This window comes from Halteromyces radiatus (genome assembly GCF_025201355.1).
Source record: "Halteromyces radiatus strain CBS 162.75 chromosome Unknown BX664scaffold_2, whole genome shotgun sequence".
NCBI classification, from domain to species: domain Eukaryota; kingdom Fungi; phylum Mucoromycota; class Mucoromycetes; order Mucorales; family Cunninghamellaceae; genus Halteromyces; species Halteromyces radiatus.
The window spans coordinates 511337-534265 of NW_026251688.1; the positions used below are offsets into that span (position 1 = coordinate 511337).

The 22929-nt window shown below is 35.0% G+C and overlaps 7 protein-coding genes across 7 annotated transcripts; 2 read left to right on the forward strand and 5 right to left on the reverse strand.

Moving 5' to 3' along the window:
• Positions 1 to 200: 200 nt before the first annotated feature.
• On the reverse strand, positions 201 to 4902 carry BX664DRAFT_323706 (uncharacterized protein). Its single transcript, XM_051543701.1, has 6 exons — positions 3263 to 4902; positions 3005 to 3160; positions 1379 to 2939; positions 1125 to 1311; positions 915 to 1054; positions 201 to 808 (listed from the first exon to the last, which is right to left on the reverse strand). The coding sequence occupies exons 1-6, from the start codon at positions 4804 to 4806 to the stop codon at positions 272 to 274; spliced, it is 4125 nt and encodes a 1374-aa protein (XP_051402574.1). The 5' UTR covers positions 4807 to 4902; the 3' UTR covers positions 201 to 271.
• Positions 4903 to 5320: 418 nt separating this feature from the next.
• Positions 5321 to 10561, reverse strand: BX664DRAFT_323708 (DNA topoisomerase). Its single transcript, XM_051543702.1, has 16 exons — positions 10425 to 10561; positions 9823 to 10323; positions 9055 to 9705; positions 8720 to 8990; positions 8557 to 8650; positions 8147 to 8465; positions 7966 to 8079; positions 7796 to 7906; positions 7553 to 7717; positions 7288 to 7473; positions 7051 to 7206; positions 6851 to 6984; positions 6712 to 6767; positions 6512 to 6624; positions 6253 to 6429; positions 5321 to 6179 (listed from the first exon to the last, which is right to left on the reverse strand). The coding sequence occupies exons 1-16, from the start codon at positions 10518 to 10520 to the stop codon at positions 5433 to 5435; spliced, it is 3891 nt and encodes a 1296-aa protein (XP_051402575.1). The 5' UTR covers positions 10521 to 10561; the 3' UTR covers positions 5321 to 5432.
• Positions 10562 to 10764: 203 nt separating this feature from the next.
• BX664DRAFT_323710 (uncharacterized protein) lies at positions 10765 to 13273 on the reverse strand. Its single transcript, XM_051543703.1, has 5 exons — positions 13079 to 13273; positions 12784 to 13009; positions 12514 to 12662; positions 11959 to 12422; positions 10765 to 11899 (listed from the first exon to the last, which is right to left on the reverse strand). Exons 1-5 carry the CDS (start codon positions 13208 to 13210, stop codon positions 10831 to 10833), a joined length of 2040 nt encoding a protein of 679 aa, XP_051402576.1. The 5' UTR covers positions 13211 to 13273; the 3' UTR covers positions 10765 to 10830.
• A 441-nt stretch (positions 13274 to 13714) lies between these two features.
• On the reverse strand, positions 13715 to 14611 carry BX664DRAFT_323712 (uncharacterized protein). Its single transcript, XM_051543704.1, has one exon. It carries the CDS (start codon positions 14528 to 14530, stop codon positions 13796 to 13798), a length of 735 nt encoding a protein of 244 aa, XP_051402577.1. The 5' UTR covers positions 14531 to 14611; the 3' UTR covers positions 13715 to 13795.
• A 1-nt stretch (position 14612) lies between these two features.
• Positions 14613 to 15826, forward strand: BX664DRAFT_323715 (uncharacterized protein). The gene is made up of 4 exons (XM_051543705.1): positions 14613 to 14719; positions 14815 to 14916; positions 14980 to 15216; positions 15287 to 15826. Exons 1-4 carry the CDS (start codon positions 14681 to 14683, stop codon positions 15812 to 15814), a joined length of 906 nt encoding a protein of 301 aa, XP_051402578.1. The 5' UTR covers positions 14613 to 14680; the 3' UTR covers positions 15815 to 15826.
• BX664DRAFT_355717 (transcription initiation factor TFIID component TAF4 family-domain-containing protein) lies at positions 15821 to 17224 on the reverse strand. Its single transcript, XM_051547836.1, has 3 exons — positions 17059 to 17224; positions 16904 to 16976; positions 15821 to 16837 (listed from the first exon to the last, which is right to left on the reverse strand). The coding sequence occupies exons 1-3, from the start codon at positions 17152 to 17154 to the stop codon at positions 15849 to 15851; spliced, it is 1158 nt and encodes a 385-aa protein (XP_051402579.1). The 5' UTR covers positions 17155 to 17224; the 3' UTR covers positions 15821 to 15848.
• A 3685-nt stretch (positions 17225 to 20909) lies between these two features.
• On the forward strand, positions 20910 to 22906 carry BX664DRAFT_323720 (uncharacterized protein). The gene is made up of 4 exons (XM_051543706.1): positions 20910 to 21212; positions 21294 to 21344; positions 21407 to 21539; positions 21628 to 22906. Exons 1-4 carry the CDS (start codon positions 21053 to 21055, stop codon positions 22613 to 22615), a joined length of 1332 nt encoding a protein of 443 aa, XP_051402580.1. The 5' UTR covers positions 20910 to 21052; the 3' UTR covers positions 22616 to 22906.
• The last annotated feature ends 23 nt before the right edge of the window (positions 22907 to 22929 follow it).

The following is a 22929-nucleotide window of genomic DNA, read 5'->3' on the forward strand; positions in this document are numbered from 1 at the left end:
AGAAATAATATTGATCTTATGGTGACCTGATATAATTTTCTGGAGGTGAGCTGATAGGATAAACTTTGATCAAACTTTATTTTTGGTTTTAGATCTGTTGATTTAAGCAGAGAGGATATGCAAAGATGATGATAATGAAAATGAAAAGGATTGAATAATAACAATAATAATAATAATAGTAATAATGATAATAATAAAAGCAATGATGATGAAAATGAATAATAGTATGAGAGATGAAAATGAGAACCAGATAACAACGAAACAACGATATCTAATCTTTAATAGAATCAGACGTAGTGTTAGCAGGAGAGGATGATACACTGGTCAAATCTGTATTTTTTGGTAAACTTCTATTGATAGAAGACCTATCGAAAGATTTTATAGATCTTGATCCATTTTCGGTCCCAATACTCTGCCAAGGCGTATGATGTTGATCCGCAGAATTTGTTGTGGTTGTAATAGAACTGGATCCACCATTGTCTTGATTATATGCAAGTACTGATTCATCATTGTAACTTTCCAAATATTTCTCAATCCATGGATGAAATAGTAATTCCGAAGCACTTGGACGATGAACTGGATTCCGAGTAAAGCATTTTTTCAAAAAGTCAATACCAAGTTCGGATAATTGAGATGCATCAGGTAATGGTGGATGACCTGTGACAACGTGATACATCACAGACCATTCATTTTCTAAAGTACTCCAAGGTCTTCGTCCAGTTGCCATTTGCACGATACAACAACCTAAAGACCAAATATCCATTGATCCTTTACGTCCAGTGTCCCCACCTGTGATTACCTCGGGTGCCTAGTAAATAGTAGAAATAGAGAGTTAAGTTTTCCTTTTTTTATTTTTGTTTTGGTTTTTAAAGAAAAAAAATCATATATGACTCAATTTTTTTTTTTTTTTTTACCATATACATAGGTGTACCCGCCAAACTATTCACATTCATATGTATACTTGTTCTACCCATAGTCTTTTGTCCTTTGGCTAAAATCTTGGCTGCACCAAAATCGGACAATTTCAATTGACCTTGATAATCAATCAAGATATCTGTATATAAAGAAAACAAATGATTAATATGAATTCAATTTCGATGATTATATATATATGTAAAACTTACTGTCAGGTTTGATATCACGATGAACAATATTATTTCCATGTAAATAGACCAATCCACTCAATAGCTGGTACGTATAATCCACAATATAAATTTCATCTTCAATTCTTCCACCATGTTCCAAATAAGTCCCCAAACTACCATTTTCACAGTATTCCATAAAAATGAAGACTTTATCTCGATGCACTTCCTATAATCCAAAAAAAAAAGATCAATATGAGCAAATGATCCTTATATCATTTTTTTTCTTTCTTTACCATGCCATAGTATTGCACAATGTTACGATGATGTAGCATTTCCATGACTTGCATTTCTTCCTTGATAGCTTTATGAAGAGCTGATAATGAACTAGAGTCAGGAAATCGAATTTCTTTGACTGCCATTACTGATGAAGTATCCAAATTGATCGCCAAATAAACAGAACCATAAGTTCCTGCACCAATAAATCGACCTTGTTGCCAGCGAAAAGAAATATTGGAAGAAGAAGGTGCAAGAAAAACTAAAGATTGATCTTCAGGTTTTTGATCATCCAGTCTTTTTCCCACCACTCGTCTCGCTTGTTCATCTTCGTTTCGTTGTTTTTCCAATTCATTGATTTTTCGCATCCATTCATCACGTATATAAGTAACACCTAAAGAAGTACCAGAAGAGACAGCATCATTGGTCACACCAAAAGTGGAGCTTGTAGTAATGTTGTCCTGCTTTTCATCTGCTTTTGAAGTTATATAAGAGTTGCGTTTTGCAGTGATTCCTCGTTTACGTTGTTGTTCTTCCTTGAGTTGTAATTCGTGCGACCATTGTGTACCCAAAACGTCAAAATGGGAGATCAATAATGCTATACAACGTGCCACCTTGCCTTGGAGTGTACTAAATTCAGTTTCATTGAGAGCTAGAATATTCATCCCTCGAGTCATCAAATGTCCAAATTCCAAAGCTGCTACTGCCCAACGAAATGTTTTACGATCCGTAGGATTACAATCATCCGTAATAAAACAGATCCAATCGATTGCAAGTCGTACTAATTTCAGATCCAATTGCAAGCGCACAGCCAATTCTAAAAATCGTGCCGCACGTATGCCAAAATCGCTAGCAAAACTGAAACATTCTTCTACTAATTCTTGACAACCCAAATTTAAAGTTTGTTCGTGAATAGTACTGACGCTACTGATGGTTGAATCTGCAAGTTTGAATACTGTCATCTTGATCTTGTATAATTCCTTGTTAATCTTGGGAATATGAGCGCGATGTTCTTGAATCAGTTCGATACCAGCTGATGATGTTATTGCTCCTGATGGGGTAACAGGCATTGACGATCCTGTCGCATGATTGCTTCCAATAGTACCACTAATCCCTCCTCCACTGACTGTATTTCCAGCTTGTACCATTGTATTCCAAAAAGTTGTTCTTGCTGCTGCCAAATGTCTAGCATCTCCAGTAACGAGTCTCATACGCTTTGGTTTCAATCCTAAATGAATAAATGGAATTTTGATCTCCACCATTTCTCCAGTCCACATCACGTTCTGCCAAGGAGAAAGAATTAAGATATAATCTTCTTCAGGCTGCCCATTCATTGATCCAGGGGTACTTGGTGTACTTGGTGCATTTTTGTCATCAGCAAAGCAAGCACGAACAAGACTTCGGATTTTTTCCTCCCTTCCATATAAGGTACGTGATGCTACTATATACAATCGTTCTTCTTCAAAACTGTTCGTATAAACCAAAAAATGACCAGATAATACCAATTGATTGATCACTGTTTCCACATGATCAGTATCTAATACATATTCTGCTGCATTTTCAAATTGACCCATAAAAAATCTATTCAAGAGGGAAAAGATGAGATTTACCATCCTTTTTTTTTTTTTTTTTTTTTTTTTTTTTACCTTGCAAATTGTAATAATTTACGAGCTCGCATACGCATGGTATGAAGAAGTTTTGTATATTTCACTTCTATTCCTCCAACGACTGCTTCAGAAGGTACCTTCAAACTAGCAATATAATCACGCATCACATCACCCAGCAATCGATTTGTCAATGAGCTAAATACAAATAAATAAATATCTGTTAGTTAGTTTTTTTTTTTTTTTTTGTTCTTTTTTTTTTCTTGAAAAAAAAAAAATGAAGAAAAGATGATCACTTACCAAAATTGTTCAGCACATTCCCAATCAGCTTTATCGACGGCTTTACATACAGTGTTTTTCAAAAAGTCCCATTCTCTTTCCATGACTTCACATTCTCGTAGGTTGTTCTCTTGCTCCAAACTTAATTTCCATGAGATCAATTTAAAGTAAAAGCGGACACTTTCCATAAGTACAGTATCGTAATCACGTTCCATAAACATGTGATGTTTCGGTTGCCAGCCTAACATGGGTTGAGTCAGTTCTTCATATTGATGTTTGACACGGCAAGCCAGGGACAGTAATCCACGGTAATCTTCCATCATGGCATCCACCATTTGTTTTGGGGGTTCATTCATTCGATCCTTGTATTCTAAACGTAATTTAAGTGCTTCAACTACAAGAGAAGTAGGGAAGTTGGCTAATCGACGCAACTGTTGGGTGAAAGGAGGCAAGTTCATTTCCTTAAAGATACGACTGTTTGCTACCATGGTTTGTTTAGCTTTCATCAATAAAGAATTAAGTGCTGATAGTGTTCGTTTGTCAAATGTATCTTGAAGTGCTTGTTCTTTGAGTAATCGTTCAACAAAAGATGGATTGGTACGTTGTACATGTAACAGGCCACTTGTGCTACCTTCATCCAGCTTGTCATCCAATGTGTCAGTACTAGCATCACCAGTTTGATCTGTAGTAGAGGTAGTTGTGGTCGTGCGAGCAATCTGTAAATCATCCGAACCCGTCCAATCACGTAAAATTTTATATTGCATTTGTAAACTTCGTGTGATGGTGCACCAAGAATTCAATGCATCTAATCGAGTTTGGAAGGCAAGTGACCCATATTGAGGATTAGCTGCTGTCATTTCAGCACGTGTCGTATAGAGTGATTCAATCCGATCAACATTCTTTAGTACGTTTGCTACTTGATCAAGTGCGCTGAGTTTTCTATTCTTGTTTATACTGTTGACGCTATCCATTGAGTCATTACCAACATCGTCAAATTCTTGTACTTTAAAGTCCATGACCATATTTAAAACGTTATCAATATCTTTTCTTCCTTCTTCAAGATAACGTTGCTCCTGAACAATCGTACGCCCTCGTAATAAAGCACGTAAGGAAAGCCATATTTCTTGTGTTAAGTTTTGAGGATGGAAGCGATCATTGTTGGAAAGTCTCTTCTTCTCAGATTTGATGACTTCACCCATTAGGACAGATTGAAGCATTTGCTGCCATTCGAGTCGTTCATGTGTAATTTCTGGAGCTGAGAGTGATTGATGCCGAGAATACAATAGGTTGAAAGCAGTTTCATCTTCTTCTATACCACGTTCTTCATCTTCGTCTTCTTCGTCATCGTAATAGTCACTATAACCGTCTTCATCATATTCATCCTCTTCATATGGATGTTGTCCAGGTTGTTGTCCAGGAAGAGGTACTGTATGTTGTGGAGGAAAAGTCCAATGACCATTCATATTACTTTGCTTGTCAAATCCTAATGCTGCTGGATGAGGTTTATTTTTCAACATTGGGTCCTCAGGACTGTCGGAAGTCCAGTGTACTTGTCTCTCTGTCATAAGGGTGATATTTATATATATATATAAATATATATAAATAATATAATATAAAAATCAGCCCAAAAAAAGGGGGTGTTTAAGAAGAATAGAAGCAGGGAACGAAGAACCAAATATATAAAAAATAAGTGAAAACAAATCGCAAAGGAGTTTGATTTTTTTTTTTTTGGGTTTCTGAGGAAGTTTTGGTGAAAAACAAATATGACTAGAAAAGGAAACCAAAGAAGAAGAAGAAAGTATTGAAAGGACTAGGATCACCTCTCAAATGTTGCGTGATCATGCCAAGTAAGATAACCAGAAGACTTAACAAGGTAGTACAAAGAAATTGGATCTTACATGCGTAGCTTATATGTTAAGAAAAGAGAAGGGGGGAGAAAGAATCCCATTTCCCAGCTGTACAACTCGATGCTGACGGAGATCCATTTGATTGATCCACACATTCACTATTATCCATCATTTTCCATTCTCTATTTTTTCTGACAATAAAAGAGGTTTTACTTTAAAAATCTATTAAATATTCTTGCTAAAAAAGATATGGCTTTATTGATAATAGATGTAAAAATATATAATATAGATATAATTAAGATATAAAACGAGCTAGATCAAGAACACTTGAGTGAGATATCAAATCATCCCCGCTTTCTTTTACGTTTAGTGATATTGGATGGTGCAATAGGTTTAGCAAAGCGAGCCAACTCTTCATCTTCCTTGAGTATAAGATCCCATTGTTCCAAGAATTCCATGAGATCTTTCTTCCAAAAGGTAGTTGGTGCAGTATTTTTGACGATTTTCAATTCTTCCAATTTTTTATCGCGTTGCTTTCGAAGTTCTACTAGTTTTTCCTCTGTGAAACCACGGATATTGATACTAAAGAGATAGTCATAACCTGCATCATTACCACCTTGATCCTTTGGCTTTCCAGATTCACCTTGTTCCCCATTGTCATCATCATCCGTCGCCAGAATGTTGCGTTGTTTTCGAGAAAAAATCTTTTGAAGACCTAATTTTTCCATATCAGCCACAATGTCCTTTTCTTTTCGATTGTAATAAGCTAATTTGTTGTCTAAAATAAGTTCAATAAAGTTGGCTTTATTGTGAAGGCGATCATAATCATCTTGGAGAACATATAACAGATGATCTTTTCGTTTTTCATAATAAGTCATACGTAGCGGGTAGAACTCTTGCAATATTTGTTCAGGTGTATCATATTTCTGAATCCTTCCATCTTGATTGAAACATACAATATTGTTGGTCGAAAGTGATGATTGCAGTTTCAATGATTTCAAAATTCCATTGTCTTCCACAATTTTCATGTTGTCTTCATCCAGTTCGATTGTAAAGTCCACTGTACTATCCGTTGAGTTGTCACTAAATTCCTTTAAGGTGAAAATAGAACAAGTATAAGTTCCAATATTATTTTTGATATCGTTTCATATTTCATTTACTTACTTCAATTTTGAATTCCATTTTCTTGTCTTTGGGTTCACGTAATAAGGATAGATGCTTTTTGAAGTTTTCTGTCCAATACCGCACAGGTAATTCGGTGACTTTAATCTTGCCCTGATCTGTTACATGAGCAATTCCATCAACTGTGTATTTGACAGGTCCTGCAGCTTCAATGACACCCTATATAGTAAAGAGAATAATTAAGTTATGATAGACCATATAGTTGTACCAAATAATGCTTTTTTTTCCCTCCTTCCTTTACCTTGAATCCACGGTACCAAGGTTTCATTTTCACTATTTCTTCACCATCCATCATGCGTATAAGATTATCAACAATATCTCTTGGATTGTAATTGGGAATGGTAGTACTCCACCCTGTCAAAAAAAAAAAAGAAGAAGAATATAGTAATGAATTTTTCGCCCTTTACTTTTATGCTGAAATATGAAATTTAATTGAATTACCTGTTCCAATACCATCAGCACCATTAATTAAAACCATAGGGAGGATTGGCATGTACCTAGATGGAAAGGATTAAATACAAGAACAAATATGCTTGTTAAGTTTATGATTAATATATATATTTAAATATTAGTTTTTTACCAGAGAGGTTCAATGGATGTATTTTCCTCCACCAAGTAGTCAAGAATTTCATCATCATCAGGATGATAGACGTAGCGCGCTATCTTGGCCAAACGAGTAAAGAGATAACGAGGACTAGCAGCAGCTTTACCACCCTAGTTAAAAAAAAAGTCAGATTGAATAAATATTATCTCGAGCATATAAGAAAGGATACAACTTACTTCATGTCGAGTACCAAATTGCCCAGAGGGAACAAGTAAGTTGACATTATTACTACCCACATAATCCTGAGCCATATTGATAATAGTGGAAGCTACACTGGCTTCACCATGATGATATTGAGTCACACCAGCAACATAATTTGCAAGTTGAGCCACCTTTGTAAAAAAAAAAAAAAAAAAAAGTAAGACAGAAATGATGAGATTGTTTTTTCTTCTTCTGGTCTAATTCGTTATTACTTTGACTTCAGTATTTCTACCACGCTTGATACACCCGAAAAAGACTTTGCGTTGTCCTGGCTTGAATCCATCCACCATCGAAGGGATAGACCGCATGTTGTCATTTATACTAAAGAGTAACAATTCCTGATTGACAAAATTGGAAATCTTGATTTTGTTTACACTATGATCAATATACATGCCATTCTATAGATAAAGAAGATAAGATTATCATTATTACATTCATCATCATCATTTTCTTATTGTAAATCTTTGGAAATATTACCCGATAAGTCGTCAACCATTCTTTACGATCATTCACTTTTGATTTGCTAAAAGCCATGTCAATCAAACCACGATCTTCAGTATCAGCAATCTGAAATTCTTTTTGATGTGTTTCCAGATCACTAAAATAAGTACGTGCATCCTTCTTATCTGAGGTACCCAGACCCTAATACAAATGATTTTCTAATTAGATTCGCTCGCTTCTTTTTTTTTTTTTTTCTCTTGAGGCATCAGTATATATTACCTTATAGTATTTGGTAGACCATTCTTTTCTTTGATTGTTTTCTAAAGCCCATGTTTCAAATTCTGGAATAGTGAAGAACGAGATTTGTTGTTTTGTCCTTTTATGAGTACACTAAAAAGAGACAGGATAAACCTTAAATACATGATATTAGATAAATGACAATAGATTACCTTGATAATAGGAGTGATGAACTCTAACAAGAAACCAGGAATATCCAAAAGACTAGGGAACATTTTATCGATGAAATTGATAACAAGACCTTTGATGTGACTACCATCATAATCCTATAATAGGGCAAAAAGAATATTTAGTAACAAATATCATTACTTTTGAAAAGAGTTAATAGTTTACCTGATCTGTCATGATCATTAACTTGCCATATCGAAGTTGATCTACTGAAGTATAAGTAGCACCATGTTGAAGACCAAGAATAGCCTTTATATGCGTAATTTCGGTATTATCAAAGATCGACTTGTTGGAGGCATCACGTACATTAAGTAACTTTCCTCGTAATGGAAATACGCCATATTTGTCACGTCCCACCACTGATAAACCACTCAATACGAGAGCCTTGGCGGAATCACCTTCTGTCAAGATCAAAGTACAATGCTTATTGTGTGGTCGAACTCCAGCAAGATTAGCATCATCCAATTTTTCAATATCCAAGCGTCTAGACATGGAAGAATATAATAATATAAGTATACTATATATATATATCCGTTTTTTCTTTATTATTATTATTCCGTTCTGTTATTTATTACCTTGCCATCTTGCCTTTATCAGCCTTTGTCATTTGTTGCTGTTCTTTAAATTTGACAAATTTAACAATGTTATCAATGATACCGGATGATTCAACTATGATGAGAAGAAAGAATAGGTTGAAAAATTAATATCTGGATGAACAATAATATTACCCATCCTTACCATCTTTAATAAATTTGGGACTAGGTTTGTAAGTGGAACCAAAAGCACTTGCACGAAGAGTCATTGTTTCTTTAGTTTGTGAATCAAAAGTTGGGTTTTCGATCAAACAATTGACAAAGATACACATATGAGATTTGATTTGATGTTTCTTGATTGTTTTAGTGCCACTATTCTTGAGAACTTTTGGAGTGATAGCTTTGATCAGTTGGTCAGCAATGTATTCCACATGAGTACCACCTTTTGAAGTTGAGATACTATTTACAAAACTAACCTATATAAAATAGAATAAAAAGAAATTTAAATATTCTTATCGTTATAGATTTCAGTTTACTTACTTGATTGAATTGTCCATCACTAACAGCGAAACCAACTTGCCAACGTTCATTTTGTCCATCCTTATCAAAAATAATAGGTTTTTTTCCTTCTGCATTTCGAATCTCCATTGATTTGGTATATAACTCGATGTACTTTTGGAAACCTTTGACAGGAATTTTAGTACCATTCAAAGAGACAGAGACACCAGACACGCAACCAGCCATATCATACACACGTTTCTTGATTAGGGATTCAAAATCTTGATCCATTTGGGAAAGTTCAAATTTGGCTAGATCAGGTTTGAATGAGATACGAGTGAATTCCTTATTTTTAAAAGACGTGATTTTGGGTGCCTTCTTGACTGACATGTTGTTTTGAAACACTTGCGAATATTGAACACCACGTTCAGCATCCCCAGTTTCTACTCGAAATTCTGTACTGAATATATTGCATAATTTGGCACCATAACCATTTCGTCCACCAGTTACTTTCTTTTCGTTGTCATCATAATTGGAAGAAGTCAATAAATGACCAAAAATCAATTCTGGTACATAAACTTTTTCTTTGCTATGCATCGTCACTGGAATGCCTTTGCCATCGTTATGAATCGAAATCAAGTTTTGTGTACTGTCAATAATCACTTTGATAGTTGTCATAGCTGGATCACGAATCTAATCACATATATAGACACGTATCCATCACCAAAAAAAAAAAAAAAAAGATAAATTCAATTATTATTATTATTATTTCTTCATTTTCTTTTTTTCTTTCTCTTTTAATTGATTTACCTTGTTATCAGCAGCATTGACTAAAATTTCATCTACAATCTTATATAAACCAGGGACATATTTGATTTTCTTCTTTACAATCATATCGCTCTCTGTATCGTATACCCACATCTCTTGTTCTTCCGCTTCTGTTGAACCAATATATGTATCTGGTCGTAGAAGGATATGTTCAAGTTGTGTCTTTTTTTGATAGATTTCTTCAATTGTTCGTTTTTCATCGTATACGCCAGTTTTCTTTGTAGGAGTCGGAGAGGGAGAAGCTTCAGTATTATTGCTCTCTTCCATTACTGTATCAACTTCTTCTTCCTTCTTTATATTTGCACTTGTAGGAGAAGGAGTTGGTGTTAAAAAGTCATTCAGAGTACCCGTTTTTTTCTTGTTTTCATTGGTGGCTTTCTTGGTAGTAACAGCTTTTTTCTTCGTTGTAGCAGCTGGTTTCTTTTCTGTATTCGTTTTCGATCCCGAACTAGTTGTTTTCTTTTTAACATGGGTTAACTTTGTCTAGTTGTTATTATTAAAAAGAGATGAATGAAAGTTTGAGTTTGTTTTGTTTTGTTTTTTTTTTTTTTTTTCTAAAATAAAGGCATTTTTATTCAAAATACCTTTTTAGCACTGTGATCTTCGTCATAATCCGAACCTGAATCTAGTTCATATGGAGAATCTTCGTCTTGTTGGAAGTCTTCGTCATCAGAGGACATTTTAAACGTTACAAAGAAAATACAGGGTAAAAGGGGGAAGGGGAAAAAAGGACAGAGTAATTAAGAAAAAAAAACGCGAGCTTTTTATTGCCTAAGAAAAAAAATCTGTGTCACACGTGATTGAAGGTCAGCGCGGGTTGCAGCAAGTAGGGAAATGTACGCGACATTTTATTCTTCATTAAGAAAAAAAGTTAATACTATACGCTATATAATGAAGTGATTAAAAAAAAAAAAGAAGAAGAAGAAACTCTAATAAACAATTGTTGTAAATGGAAAAAGAGTTTTTCTTCGGAAAAAAAGGAAGGAAACGCTAATACTGGTTTGCCCATGCCTGAATGGCAGTCACCATGACACGTACTTTAACCACATCACCATCAAATATATCTTTGATCGTGTAATTTTCAATAGCAATGCCTTCGCGTCCCATGAATTTAAAAGCTGCCACAATATTCTCCAACCTTTTCATACTAATAGAATTGGAGGCTTTAATATGAGTACGGCGTACATGTTTCTGACTGATTTGTTCCAATAATACGATCAATGATTCTCCGTCACAGAAAGCAGATGCTAAAGAAACAATCTTTTTTCCAGATGGAAGATATGAATTAATCCACGAAACATATTTATCATCGGTCGATTTATGATCTTGTAATTCAGGACAAGATGTTAATGTTGAAGATAGCTTTGCATTGTTATTGTGGCAGATGGTTGAAGATCTTTGATGCCGATAATGATAATGATGATGATGATCGTCGTTAGCTGAGGTTGTTAAAGCTGATTTGACAACCGTTGATGATGATTGCGATGAACGATGGAATATACTTTGATCAGGATCGATTAGATCTTCATCGTCATCACTCAAAACATCAAATGTATCAGAAGAAGAATGAAGTGATGTTTTGTTAGGTAGGCAATGCATCGTAGATTCATTAGCTTGGAATTGTTGAGACTTTAACATTAATATAGAAGGTGGTCGAGGTCGCATTTGACGAGCGAGAGCAAGGGAAACAGTGTTTACAGGATTGGACGACATGACAGGCGCGTGATAGTCTCGTGTAATGGTAGCCTTCATGAGTACGTTTACCCACTGTTTCATGCTACTTTCTTTTTCAGTATAAAAATAAAAAGTACGCTCTCGATCATGATGAGCTTTGAAACAATATTTGCCAGAGTACATAGCGGGATCTGATTGGATACGATAACCTTGAAGTTTAATGACGCCTCGGACATGACTATCTTTGGGATGGCTATAATAATATAAATGATCATCTTTTAGCTCAAACCATCTTTTATTCCACTTTTTGTATTTGTCGCCTCGTTTGTAAAGCCATCCTTCATGAATCGGTGCAACCATAGTGACAGGTGATGATGATCTAGCGCTAGAATAAAATTGTCAATCATTTCCTTTTTCGGTCATTTTTTCTTTTTTCTAACATACATGCTTTCCTTTGTATTGGCTAAATGCAGTTTAGTAGAGTCATCCACTTTGTGATGTTTTCTTTGGAAAGAATGGCGAATAGAAGCAAACGTAGTATGTTGTGAATCGGGACTCCTTTCACCACTATGAATACTTGTCCCATACGAGGAAGAAGTATTTGATCGACTGATATTGGTAGAAATTGTACTTGGTGGGGACAAAGGACGTGAAATGTTCATTGTATGTTTTATTGTTGTGGTCGATGTAGCTGAATTCAGGTTGTTATCATGGGATTGATAACATTGAGTAGGAGGAGGAGGAGCTTTGCGTGGATATTCAAACATTGCATTTTCAATTGGTGAAGATGTCTTAGACTGAGAAGGTGTCAAGTTAAAATTTGTTAGTGGAGGTGATGGAAGTGATGTAGACTCTGATTGACTGGAAATGCTGATATTATTAGATGCACTTTTATTATTCGATGATATCTATTCATGGAAAATAATGTATATGCTATTAGTTTTTTTTTTTTTTCTTCTCTCACCATCATTTCTTCATTTTCTTTATCTGTTTATTTACCGTTGTATCAATATTCTCTGGCATAATAACTGATCGTAATCTTTGGATTTCCTGTATAATCCTGTATCTTTTACCAAAGGTTCTCACTCCGAGTTCCTTCAAAGAATCCATAGTAAGATCCAGTAAAATATCACCTGTGATTTCTTGCTCTGAGAGATTTTAGTTTGCAGAATCATTTTTTTTAGTTACACGACACATTCCATGAATACGCATCGGTTCTCTTTTTTTTTTTTTTTTTTTTTTTTTTTTTTTTTTTTTTTGCTTACTTACCAATGAAAAGAGAGGATAAAGATTCCATACCAATTGAACTTAACCAAGCAGTTACTTGATACAAATTCCATTGTTCAGGATCTTTATGTGACTCCTTCCTTTTGTTATTTCTTGTTTGAGCTGACATGGATAAAGTAGTTGCTGAAGATTTTTTGCGGCTGGTCAATGGCATTATCGTAGTATAATTTCTTGGAAACAGTCCTTCTTGACCTTGACTATTTCGTCCCTGAGAACGTCGTTTTATGTACTGTGTTTAGTCAAAGAGAAAAAAATAATAATAATGAACTTTTTATACCTTCCACCAACCGTCCATGTAAGCATCATCTGTTTCAGTCACAGTGATAGGTTCGCAAACTTTAAAACTGATTTCATCATGGCGTTCAGATACAAAATCATGTAGTCCATATACCAAAATAGGCGTACCCATAGAGTAGTAATTATTAATGAGTGTAAAGGAATAAAAGTAAGAATAATACAAAAGATAAAAGAGAAAGAAAAATGATGGATACGATGACAAAGAAATGATTAAAGCAAAATGTTTAAAAGGGTATTTTTGTAACACAAAACTTTAAAATTGTAACGATTCATCCTTTTTTCAATGAAAAAAAAAAAAAAAAGGTTTGAGCCATATCCGGAATTCTGTTCCCTATTCTGTAAGACGAACATCACATGTCTATGGGTTCATCGTTTAAGAGTCCCATAGAATAAATAGTTAATGCTATGGAAAGCAAAAGGAATGGTCACAGTATATGAGTACCTTTTGTAAAAGTAACTCAGTCCATTGAAATAGTATTCAGCAAGTTTTTTTTTTTTTTTTTTTCCTTTGTCGATATATTATTTAGCTATACTCTCTGACTTTACTCATACGTTTGACATGATGTTAGTTATTCCATAGATAGTAGAAGAGTGATATTTACAAAGAGAGTTGAATATTTTATTTTATCATTAATTTTTTATATATGGAATCAACGAAGGGTACACTAAAGGAAGTTTGTCTTGATGATGATTGGAGTCACCGTCTTGCGCGTTTCAAACTACGAGTACATTTTAGAGTGATATGCCGCTGAAGCCCAGAGATGGAAATATGTGTAAGGGAAGGAAATGCAAGTAATAATTCAGTTTTGATGGTCTCAAGTGTAGCATCTTCTTGCCTCTGTAAAAAGTTATCGATCCACGAGGTATGTTCGGGTAACAATTTGGGAGGAGCAGTTCGACCGCGCCTTCGTCGAGGAAGAAAGCCTTGGTTTGCCTTGTATTTTCTCATTAAAGCTGCTGCAGTTGATCGAGGAATGCCAGCACGTCGCGCAGCAGCCGAGATGGATAGTTCTTCAGTAAGATGACCTTTCACTAGCAGTTCTAATTGTACTGGAGTAGCTGTTTGATACGACTTTCTTGATCCTCGTCCTCCTTTTTGGACTGGTGTTTCCGCTGATTGGGTCAATTCGCCTGCTTCCTTTTTTGATTCTGAAATTTGCGTAGTATCGTCCTCTGTTGGTTGCTGTTGTTTGATTGGTTCAACAATTGTCGTTGTACTAACAGAATCTGTTTCGACTGAACTAAATGTGTTTTGTGACATGCTGGATAGGGTATTTGTCAATACAGACGCCACAGCTGGTAACGAGTTATTTGATATTAAATTTGTTGTATTTGACGGAGTCACTTCAAACTCAATGGATTCAAGCTTGTTAACTGCGATTGTCGAAATGTCTAGGTTGTTATTACTTTGTGAATTTATTGAATCGCTCATAGTTGTTAAAAGAAGTCGATGGAATGTCGGAGTATTTGAAATTAGAGTTTTTTCAGCCCAAATCCCAGGCAGGATTCTGGATGGTAAGTCATTGTCTTCTTCCAACTTGGTATATTTTTTTTTATTTGTTTGAAAAACGTGTATTATATTATGCCACCAAAATCTATCATTGAAACGAATGCTTCTTCTGTAAGTTAAATATAACTTCCACCTTTCTATTGGAGATGAAAAAGATTACTAACAAAAGGATCGAATATGATAAAATATATTTTGTCTTTGTATAGATCATTGATCTCAAAGCTCTTTTATCACAACAAAAAGAACAATTTGATAGAGAACGTTCTGGAGCACAACTGAAAACTCCTTCGAAGACAGAGAGTAATAAGGTAAGTAATACAATCTATCAAATTTATTGAACCCAACATTTGTCCCTTTTTTTTTTTGGCTAGAAATCAAGCCGGACAATACAACAAAATCGAGGTGTTGAAGAACGGGCACGGCGAGATAAAGCTACGTACGCTGGCAACGAAGAAGAAGTGGATATTTTGGAGAAAAGCAGAATAGCCTTAGAACGAAAGGCCAAAATATATGATACCCTACAACGACAACATCAACAGCTGAACAATTTGGATGATGTAGAAAACTCTGACTTACTGATCGACTTTGACCAAAAATATTTCCAGCAGGTAACTTGTTTGAACAAAATGTTTGAAGTCATTACTTATTCTTGAACATTTTCTTTTCCATGAAAAATAGCGAGACTATGACACAAGTAGAAAAAAGAAAGTTATTGACAAAGAAGAAGAGCGGCATAGCTCAGACCCTTGGGTAGAATATGAAGATGAATTCGGTAGGACACGTGTTGTACGTCAAAGTCAACTTCCTCGACCACGATCTAGATCACCTTCTCCAGATCCTACTACTTCTCGGTCCTTTGATATAATTGAACCTGCAGATCGGTCTCATATTCGTCATTATGTCGCTTCACAAGAGAATAGAACAAGGGGTGTTGGACATTATAGTTTTGCTGTTGATGATGAAGAACGACAAATACAGATAGCAAATCTCAATAAACTTCGACAGGAGACAGAAGCAGCGCGAAGGAAGTCAAGAACTGCCAGTGAAAGACGTAGAGCAATCATAGCCAAAAGAGCAGAACATATTCATCATCGAAGGGCGATATTACGTGGAAAAAACAAATCAACATCACAAACATCTACCACCATCAACGAAGATAATGTCACTCAATTATTACAAACAATGAGAAAATTGGTTGAAAAATAATAATAAAAAAAAAAAAAACACAAATATACTTTTATTACTTCAAATATCGATTATAAGATTTGATTAATGCCCGATTACCACTTTCGCAACCGCTATCTAATTCCCATTCAAGAACATACATTGCATCAATCACAGTGACCTTTCGAGTGGGTTGTTCACCGAGTCTATTTTGATGTTTTCCAATCATAGAAGGCGGTAGGAATAAATCCTGAGATCGATCTCTTTTCAAAGAGCCTTGATTTCGACTTCGTTTAGTTCCATCTGATTTCCGTCCGCGAGGTCTTCCTCGTCCACCGCGTGTAGCCATGTCATCAATTGATAAATGTTCACTTTTCACGGAAGATGATATAATAGTAGTGTTCTCAATGGAGCGATTTACAGAGGATATTGTTGATAATGGTTTTGGAGATGATGATGTTGTTGTTAAAGGTGCCACCGTTGATGATGATAATGGTGTGGATGCTGGTGATGTTGATAATGAACTTGCTAAAGGAAAGGATGATATATCTTTGTTGGGAGCAGGAGCGTTATTCATACCCGTTAACATCCAACTCTTACGTATGCCACCTGCACTCATAAGTGCTGTTTCATTAGTTGATTTCTTGCTAATATCTTCACTCATGTTGCGTGCTGTTACTCCGGGACCCATATCCTTCTTCTTCTTTTTCTTCTTTTTTGTCGAACCACCGACGTTATCATCATCACCATCACCTCCTTCTCCACCACCATCTGATATGTTGGCATTACGTTCACGCTCAGCGATTGCATCTCTTCGTTTTCGTTCTTCTTCACGTTCTACCCGTTCGATCGCTAAGAGTTGTTTTCGAATATCTTGTACATCTACAACTTTATACACAGGTTGATCCATAGAATTCAATGGTGGGGTATCCACTGTTTGCGAAAAAACACGATGGCGCGAAGCTTCGACCATACGTGATACAAATTCCTGTAATCTTTTCTGTGTTGCAAGAGCGAGATAGAGTACCGCATTTTTATCAATATTTGAAACGTCCATGGACTTGGCTAAAGAAGACAAGAGTAGGTCAAATTTTAGATTAATAGTTTAAGCTCAAATATATTTTAAATTACCTAATTTATGCACTGTAAAAGCTAATAGATCTGTGTTCATATATGTCTCTGGTTGTTCAGTTTCGATCATGATCTATATAAAAGTATTATTTTTTTTTAGTAAGAATAGCCAGAGATTTTATACTGATAGAGAATAATCAGACTTTAGAGATTACTTTTTGAGGTGTTTCATTATTGGAAGACGATTCCAAGGAACTGTCTATGAATTCTACTTTATCCGATTGACTATTGAAATCTTTATAGGCATTCATAAGACTATTATGAAGGATGTGGAAGTGGGAGAGGAGAGTGGTAACAGCAAAAATAATAGGAGAGATACAGTGGTAGCTACCTTTTCCCACCCAAAAAAAAAAAAAAAATCTGCACCCAGTAATTCACCATCCGACGTTGCTGCTTCCAATCACATTGATTCAATTTTCCAGGAAATAGGAAACGATACTTTTTATCTTAATTATTAGTTTTTTCCATGTGAAGCGCCTTTATTTTTTCTTTTTCTGCGTTTGATTAGAGATTTGTTTGCCCTGGGGTTCGAATATATTTGCGGTGATTCTTTTTATTATTACAGAAATGTATGATGGATGATGGATGATATCAATAAAAGCTTTCTTATTCTTTATTATAGTCTCCTTCATGATTATAGCTAAATCAATAATTTGATCGTTTTGGAAGCTTGGCTATCAAAAGTGATTCAAAACTGCATGTCATCCTAATGAATAAAAAGGTTAAGGACAATTATGGCGATTCATAAGCCTAGTATCCTTCCATTCTTTCTATGCCTGAGCTATAAGCTTAAACTTCGGTTGTAAGTATCAAAAAAAAATAAGACTTTACTCATCATATTTCTCTTTCTATTCATTTTTGTATATTCTTTTTTTTTGGTATAATCAATACAACGCAAATCACATTTTTTATCATCTGCAAGCCATATTATTCAATTACGCAAATTATCTATTCCTCTCCGCCAATTGTTACGAAAAAAAAAACAATACAATAGGAGCCAATGATATTGTGTGTCGATAAAAAAAAAGGAATATTTGCAATGCCGACAACATTACATTATTTCTTTTTTTCTCTTTTCGCTTTTCTTCTTTTTTTTTTTCACACACATAAAATTCTATTCGAATATCTTCTCTGTCTATTGTTTATACCTCTTTCAAATGACTTCTCCCTCTCTTGATCGTTTTGTTGGTTTATCAAACAAGCAAATCATTACTCGTTTGAAACAAGAAAAGAAGGACAAACTTGACGCAGTAAACCAAGGTAAATAGGCGAAGATAAAAAAAAACGCGTTTTCTTATTTATATTTATATTATTATTTCTCTAGTTACATGTGGTCGTTGTGGTCAACAAGGTCACAAAGATGCTCGATCTTCTCTATGCCCAGTGAATACTTGAAACAGATCTGGTATGTAATCTTTACTTCTTTATTTTATTCAATTATTTCACTCACGTATTTATGATTCAAACACATAGATGCTGAGAGTTCAATAAGCCCTCGACGGTACAAGCAACCTCAAACTGAATCGTTAAATCAAGCAGCAAAACACCAAAAATTGACTGGAAAAGCTCTCCTGGATGTACGTCAAGCAGACAAGAATGTGCCGAAAAGCAAGAAATGCTCTAATGCTGGTGTCCTACACGGCAATTCCCGTGTCAAGACAGTGTCAATTCTATCAAGCCACTATGAAAGACGTGATCAAGACTATTTTTGGAGATTCCTGGACCACAGCTAACGTGTTATCAAATCTACAAGCAATCCTCGATTTCTACGGAGAAAGGGTACACAAGTGATCGATTTTTAAACTATGTGGGTGGAAAACAAATGGACGCGGAGGTAGTTAATATATTTCTCAATGGCGGCACCAGGTACAATTCCTCTCCTGCACGACAGCACGGTACAAGAACCAGTATGACGTAAGTTACAAAGAATAAGAAGGGAGGTTCAATAACTGACTGAACACCTTTTTTTTTTCGCTAGTAAATATCCAAGGGCGTATTTTGCTCCAACAAGCAATATTCCTGTTTTGGCTATTGGAGATGGATCTTTTGGAATGACAATGAGAGGAAAGCGATCTGGAATGGTGAAACGAGTTTACAAATCCCTGAAGCATGGTGAACATGATGGAAAGTTGGTTGTGGTATCAGTGAACGAGGCATATACATCGAAGGTATTCAAAAAGAACAAAAAAAAAAAAATCAGTCTCATGGTACTTTTCAATTATCACTATAGGTATATTCAAAATGCCTCACAAATAATATGCACAACAAGGAACTGGATGCTGGTGGTCATCTACCTGTTGTAGTGATTTGCAACGTTTGTAACGTAGTTTGGAACAGAGATACCAACGCATTTCGTAATATCTTTTATCTTGTCATGTTACAAGTATCAAATAAAGAACGGCCTCAAGTCTTTAAACGCCCTCTTCCCGAACAAGTACAGGATGAACCTTCTTCTACTGATGGCACGGGTACTGCAGGACTATAGACACAACTCTGTTATTCTGATTTTCAATCTGGTTTGCTTTGGTTCTATCAAGCTTATTGGTGTAGTCTCGGTGTCTGTCTTTTCCTCATGGTCTCTCTCTTTCTTTCCTCACTCACTCTTTGACACGCTCTATCTTTGTTCGTCCTCTTTTTTTTTTTCGACATCCTTATCCTTCACCTTGCTTGTGGTGTGATCGATCGGTTAGTACTCAATCAAGCAAACAACTGTATCATGATAGCATCCGATGCTTTGTCCTCGTTCTCCCCTTACGACTTGATAGAACTTGCCAGTGTTTCGTTGTAAGTATCTTTTTTTTTTCTTAATGATGATGATAATATACTAAAGTCTGTCCCAAATTTGTTTTGTATTCGTCTTTATTATTTTATTTTATTTTTTGTCCCAATTCGAAGTGAAAAAACTGTACTTATCAATAGTAATACTGTTCCTTTTTTGGAATATTGCATTTTTGTTTGGATCGAAAAAGTTTTTTCTTTTTTCTTTTCTTCCTCCTCTCTTGTGCAATTATTTACATTCGAATAAACTCGAAGCTTATGATTCCGATATTATTATTATTATTATTATTTTCGTTATAACAATGTGCCTGTGAATATCTAAAAAATCCTCCCGCTCTTTCTTTTTCGCCATGGGAACCTGCATTTTGATATTTTTCAGGAGTGATGCACATCAGACGAAAAAAAAAAAGTCAAATATTACTTTTTCGAGATAACGAGACAAATGTGAATTGTTTATATGATTTTTTGACTGGCCCCGGGAAGATCGAAAAAAGTGACAAACATGCAATAGAAAGAAGGGGTAAAAACAAGAGGGAAAGAAGGGGGTTAAAAAAAAGAAAGGGGGTTATAGTGGACAAACAATAACCCTGCTTTCTTTTGACTGTCATACTAATTTGTAAAAAAAAAGGAGATAGAAGGTAGTTTAGGGTAAAACGGGAACAGGGAGACGAGGGAAATGTTTAGACAGACGACTTTTCAACCTTGCTGCATTCTTCTCATACCATCAGTATTAGTAAAAAAAAAAAAAAAAAAAAAAAAAAAAAAAGTGAGGCACTGCCTTCTTGTTTTAGTTAATTATTGACTGGCTTTGTATTATCGAAAAATGGGATTCCTTTTCATTTCAACATGTATTCGGGGTATTGAAACTATTTTACGAAATAATGATAATGATAATGATAATGATGATAATAATAACAGTATTCTCTTCGTTTTCTCGAGATATAATGAGGAACAATGATGCCATGTGGGTCCTTTAGCCATCAAGGCGTTTATTCAGAAAAAAAAAAAAAAGCAAGACATGGATGATCGACATCGTACGGCTAAAATGTGTCGCATTCTCCAAAAGAGCATAAATTAAACATATCTCGGTTACTCCACTACTTTTTTTTTATGCTATCGTCCCTAGTTCCCCTTCGCTCCTTCACACCAACCAAGTGGTTTGTTATTTCCTCTTCTCCCCTAGTCACGAAACTCTACTTTTTAAACTCGAAATTTTGACCTTTCTTTTTTTTTTTTTGCTTTTCCTTTTCATTTTTTTTCTTTATTTTTTTTCAAAATTTACATATCATAAAAAACAATTCTTTTCTTCATAATCACAATATCAACGATTATTTTTGATTTATTTCATCTAAGAAAATTTATCTTTTTAATATGATGATGGAAAAGCTTGTATCAGGGCACGAAAGCAAAGTCACCAACACTGATAATGATTGTCCGAGATTTCGTCCATTTGCGTCCTTACCCAACTTGAGATTAAAGGTTAGGAAGGCCAAATATTCAACTTCATTAGACCCGCGGGGCTACATTCCAGGTATGAAGGCCAAGGAAAAGCCTAAAAAAAAAAATCCTATTTGACATGTAGTCCGAGTTTAAATTTTTCTTATTCATTTAGTCTATGAATATATTATCAATAGTCAACCTATCATGTGGGATAGAGAAACGGGTAGGAATGCTAGATGATATGAAAATACTTTTGTCTAATCAACTCATTATTATTGTAAATAGGATATGTTCATTTTACTGGTATTTGGAAAGCCTTGGGGAATTCGAAATCAGATATCGTGAAAATGGTGGATTCGAATCCAGAACTTAAAGTCAAAAAAATCCGTGGTGGATTTCTCAAGATTCAGGGTACATGGTATGAATTAACAATCAAATGATGATATAGCCTATATTACTTATTTAAAACTAATATATAAATATATATCTATATATGTAATCAAAAGGATTCCTTATGATTTTGCAGCCATTCTATGCCGAAGGACAGCTTGGAACATTCGCAAAGAACTTACTGCCATTTTTGGACCGCGTTTTACAAATGAGGCCTTGAATCCTTGTCACGCAGAATATGGGTGCCTCCTTTTAGACCCCAAGAACGCCCATGTGTCACGCGGAGCAAATAGTAGACGAGGTAGTAATTACACAACAATGCGTCAAGTACGACATCAACCTTATCCATTGAATGAAAGATCAAGTAATAAAACCACCATTCCAACAAGCAAACGGTCACTAAAGCCTGGACATAGTGATGCAGTAGATAATGTTATCTCCAGTATGTCACTTTCAAGATTATTAAATACTGACCAAATACAACATGACACTCCTATTTCGTCTTCTTTTCCATTGTTGGATGATACATTTATTTCCGATCATGATGATATGCAAGATGATGAAGACAGCAGCAGCACAAATAATGGTATATTTACTGAATCACCACATACCACCCCTTCTCCAACTTTCAGGGGAGTCCCTAGTTTTTCTGATGACAAATGGAGTAATAGGAAATTGATGCATTCTGATACTTTATTACCACCTATCACACAACACAATTCAAAACAATCATCTTCATTCAATTCGCCTTGTGAAAAAGACATGTTAGTTCGAAATAATGATCAGCATCATTCTATATCTGTTTACTCTACAACTCCTCATCCATGTCCTGTACCTCGTATAACTCCTATAACGCCATCATCATCGCATTGGTCACAATCGTCTATCAATATGCCATCTACTCCTGTAGGTACTGAATCCCCTTGTCCAGATAACACAACAGAATTGAATCAAGATATTATTGATACAATCAATGCTACGATCTTATTACAAAGACTGTCACAAGATGATGGAGCTCGACCTTTTCGACCAATGTCTTCAAATACAATACCTAGCAGAGTAGTGGTCGGAGATCAAGAGTATCGGATATGCTGGGATAATTAAACTTTCCAACAATAAACAATGGAGATGAATATTTAGCTATACTTTTTTTTTTTGAAGCTTTTTTTTTGTTTGTTTATTCCCCCCAAAAAAATTGTCGTAATCTAGATTATTTAAATCAAAATATAAATAATAATAAAATGTATGTTTACGTCTTTTCTTTGTCAAATGACTTTTCATCGAAACTCATAAAAAAAAAAGCCACTTTAAAAACTTTAATCAAGACTCCTGACGGAAAAAACAACCAACAATCAAAAGTTCAAACGGAGTCAAAAACCATAAAATAAAAAAAAAAAAAAGGCAGGTTTTCCAATCCC

Excerpts from the sequence above, each read along its gene's own strand:
- BX664DRAFT_323706 (XM_051543701.1), bottom strand. The coding sequence starts at position 4,806 with ATGACAGAGAGACAAGTACACTGGACTTCCGACAGTCCTGAGGACCCA. Across the intron at positions 2,940-3,004 it reads AAATTATTACAATTTGCAAG|ATTTTTTATGGGTCAATTTG; the intron begins GTAAAAAAAAAA and ends CCTCTTGAATAG. Across the intron at positions 1,055-1,124 it reads TCGTGATATCAAACCTGACA|ATATCTTGATTGATTATCAA; the intron begins GTAAGTTTTACA and ends CTTTATATACAG.
- BX664DRAFT_323708 (XM_051543702.1), bottom strand. The coding sequence starts at position 10,520 with ATGTCCTCTGATGACGAAGACTTCCAACAAGACGAAGATTCTCCATAT. Across the intron at positions 10,324-10,424 it reads AAGATCACAGTGCTAAAAAG|ACAAAGTTAACCCATGTTAA; the intron begins GTATTTTGAATA and ends AATAACAACTAG. Across the intron at positions 6,985-7,050 it reads AATTTGGTACTCGACATGAA|GGTGGTAAAGCTGCTGCTAG; the intron begins GTAAGTTGTATC and ends TTTTTTAACTAG.
- BX664DRAFT_323710 (XM_051543703.1), bottom strand. The coding sequence starts at position 13,210 with ATGGGTACGCCTATTTTGGTATATGGACTACATGATTTTGTATCTGAA. Across the intron at positions 13,010-13,078 it reads ACATGGACGGTTGGTGGAAG|GGACGAAATAGTCAAGGTCA; the intron begins GTATAAAAAGTT and ends CGACGTTCTCAG. Across the intron at positions 12,663-12,783 it reads TTTATCCTCTCTTTTCATTG|AGCAAGAAATCACAGGTGAT; the intron begins GTAAGTAAGCAA and ends AAAATCTCTCAG.
- BX664DRAFT_323712 (XM_051543704.1), bottom strand. The coding sequence starts at position 14,530 with ATGAGCGATTCAATAAATTCACAAAGTAATAACAACCTAGACATTTCG.
- BX664DRAFT_323715 (XM_051543705.1), top strand. The coding sequence starts at position 14,681 with ATGCCACCAAAATCTATCATTGAAACGAATGCTTCTTCT. Across the intron at positions 14,720-14,814 it reads TTGAAACGAATGCTTCTTCT|ATCATTGATCTCAAAGCTCT; the intron begins GTAAGTTAAATA and ends GTCTTTGTATAG. Across the intron at positions 15,217-15,286 it reads ACCAAAAATATTTCCAGCAG|CGAGACTATGACACAAGTAG; the intron begins GTAACTTGTTTG and ends CATGAAAAATAG.
- BX664DRAFT_355717 (XM_051547836.1), bottom strand. The coding sequence starts at position 17,154 with ATGAATGCCTATAAAGATTTCAATAGTCAATCGGATAAAGTAGAATTC. Across the intron at positions 16,977-17,058 it reads ATAATGAAACACCTCAAAAA|ATCATGATCGAAACTGAACA; the intron begins GTAATCTCTAAA and ends ACTTTTATATAG. Across the intron at positions 16,838-16,903 it reads TTTTACAGTGCATAAATTAG|CCAAGTCCATGGACGTTTCA; the intron begins GTAATTTAAAAT and ends TGTCTTCTTTAG.
- BX664DRAFT_323720 (XM_051543706.1), top strand. The coding sequence starts at position 21,053 with ATGATGATGGAAAAGCTTGTATCAGGGCACGAAAGCAAAGTCACCAAC. Across the intron at positions 21,213-21,293 it reads CCCGCGGGGCTACATTCCAG|TCTATGAATATATTATCAAT; the intron begins GTATGAAGGCCA and ends TTATTCATTTAG. Across the intron at positions 21,345-21,406 it reads CATGTGGGATAGAGAAACGG|GATATGTTCATTTTACTGGT; the intron begins GTAGGAATGCTA and ends TATTGTAAATAG.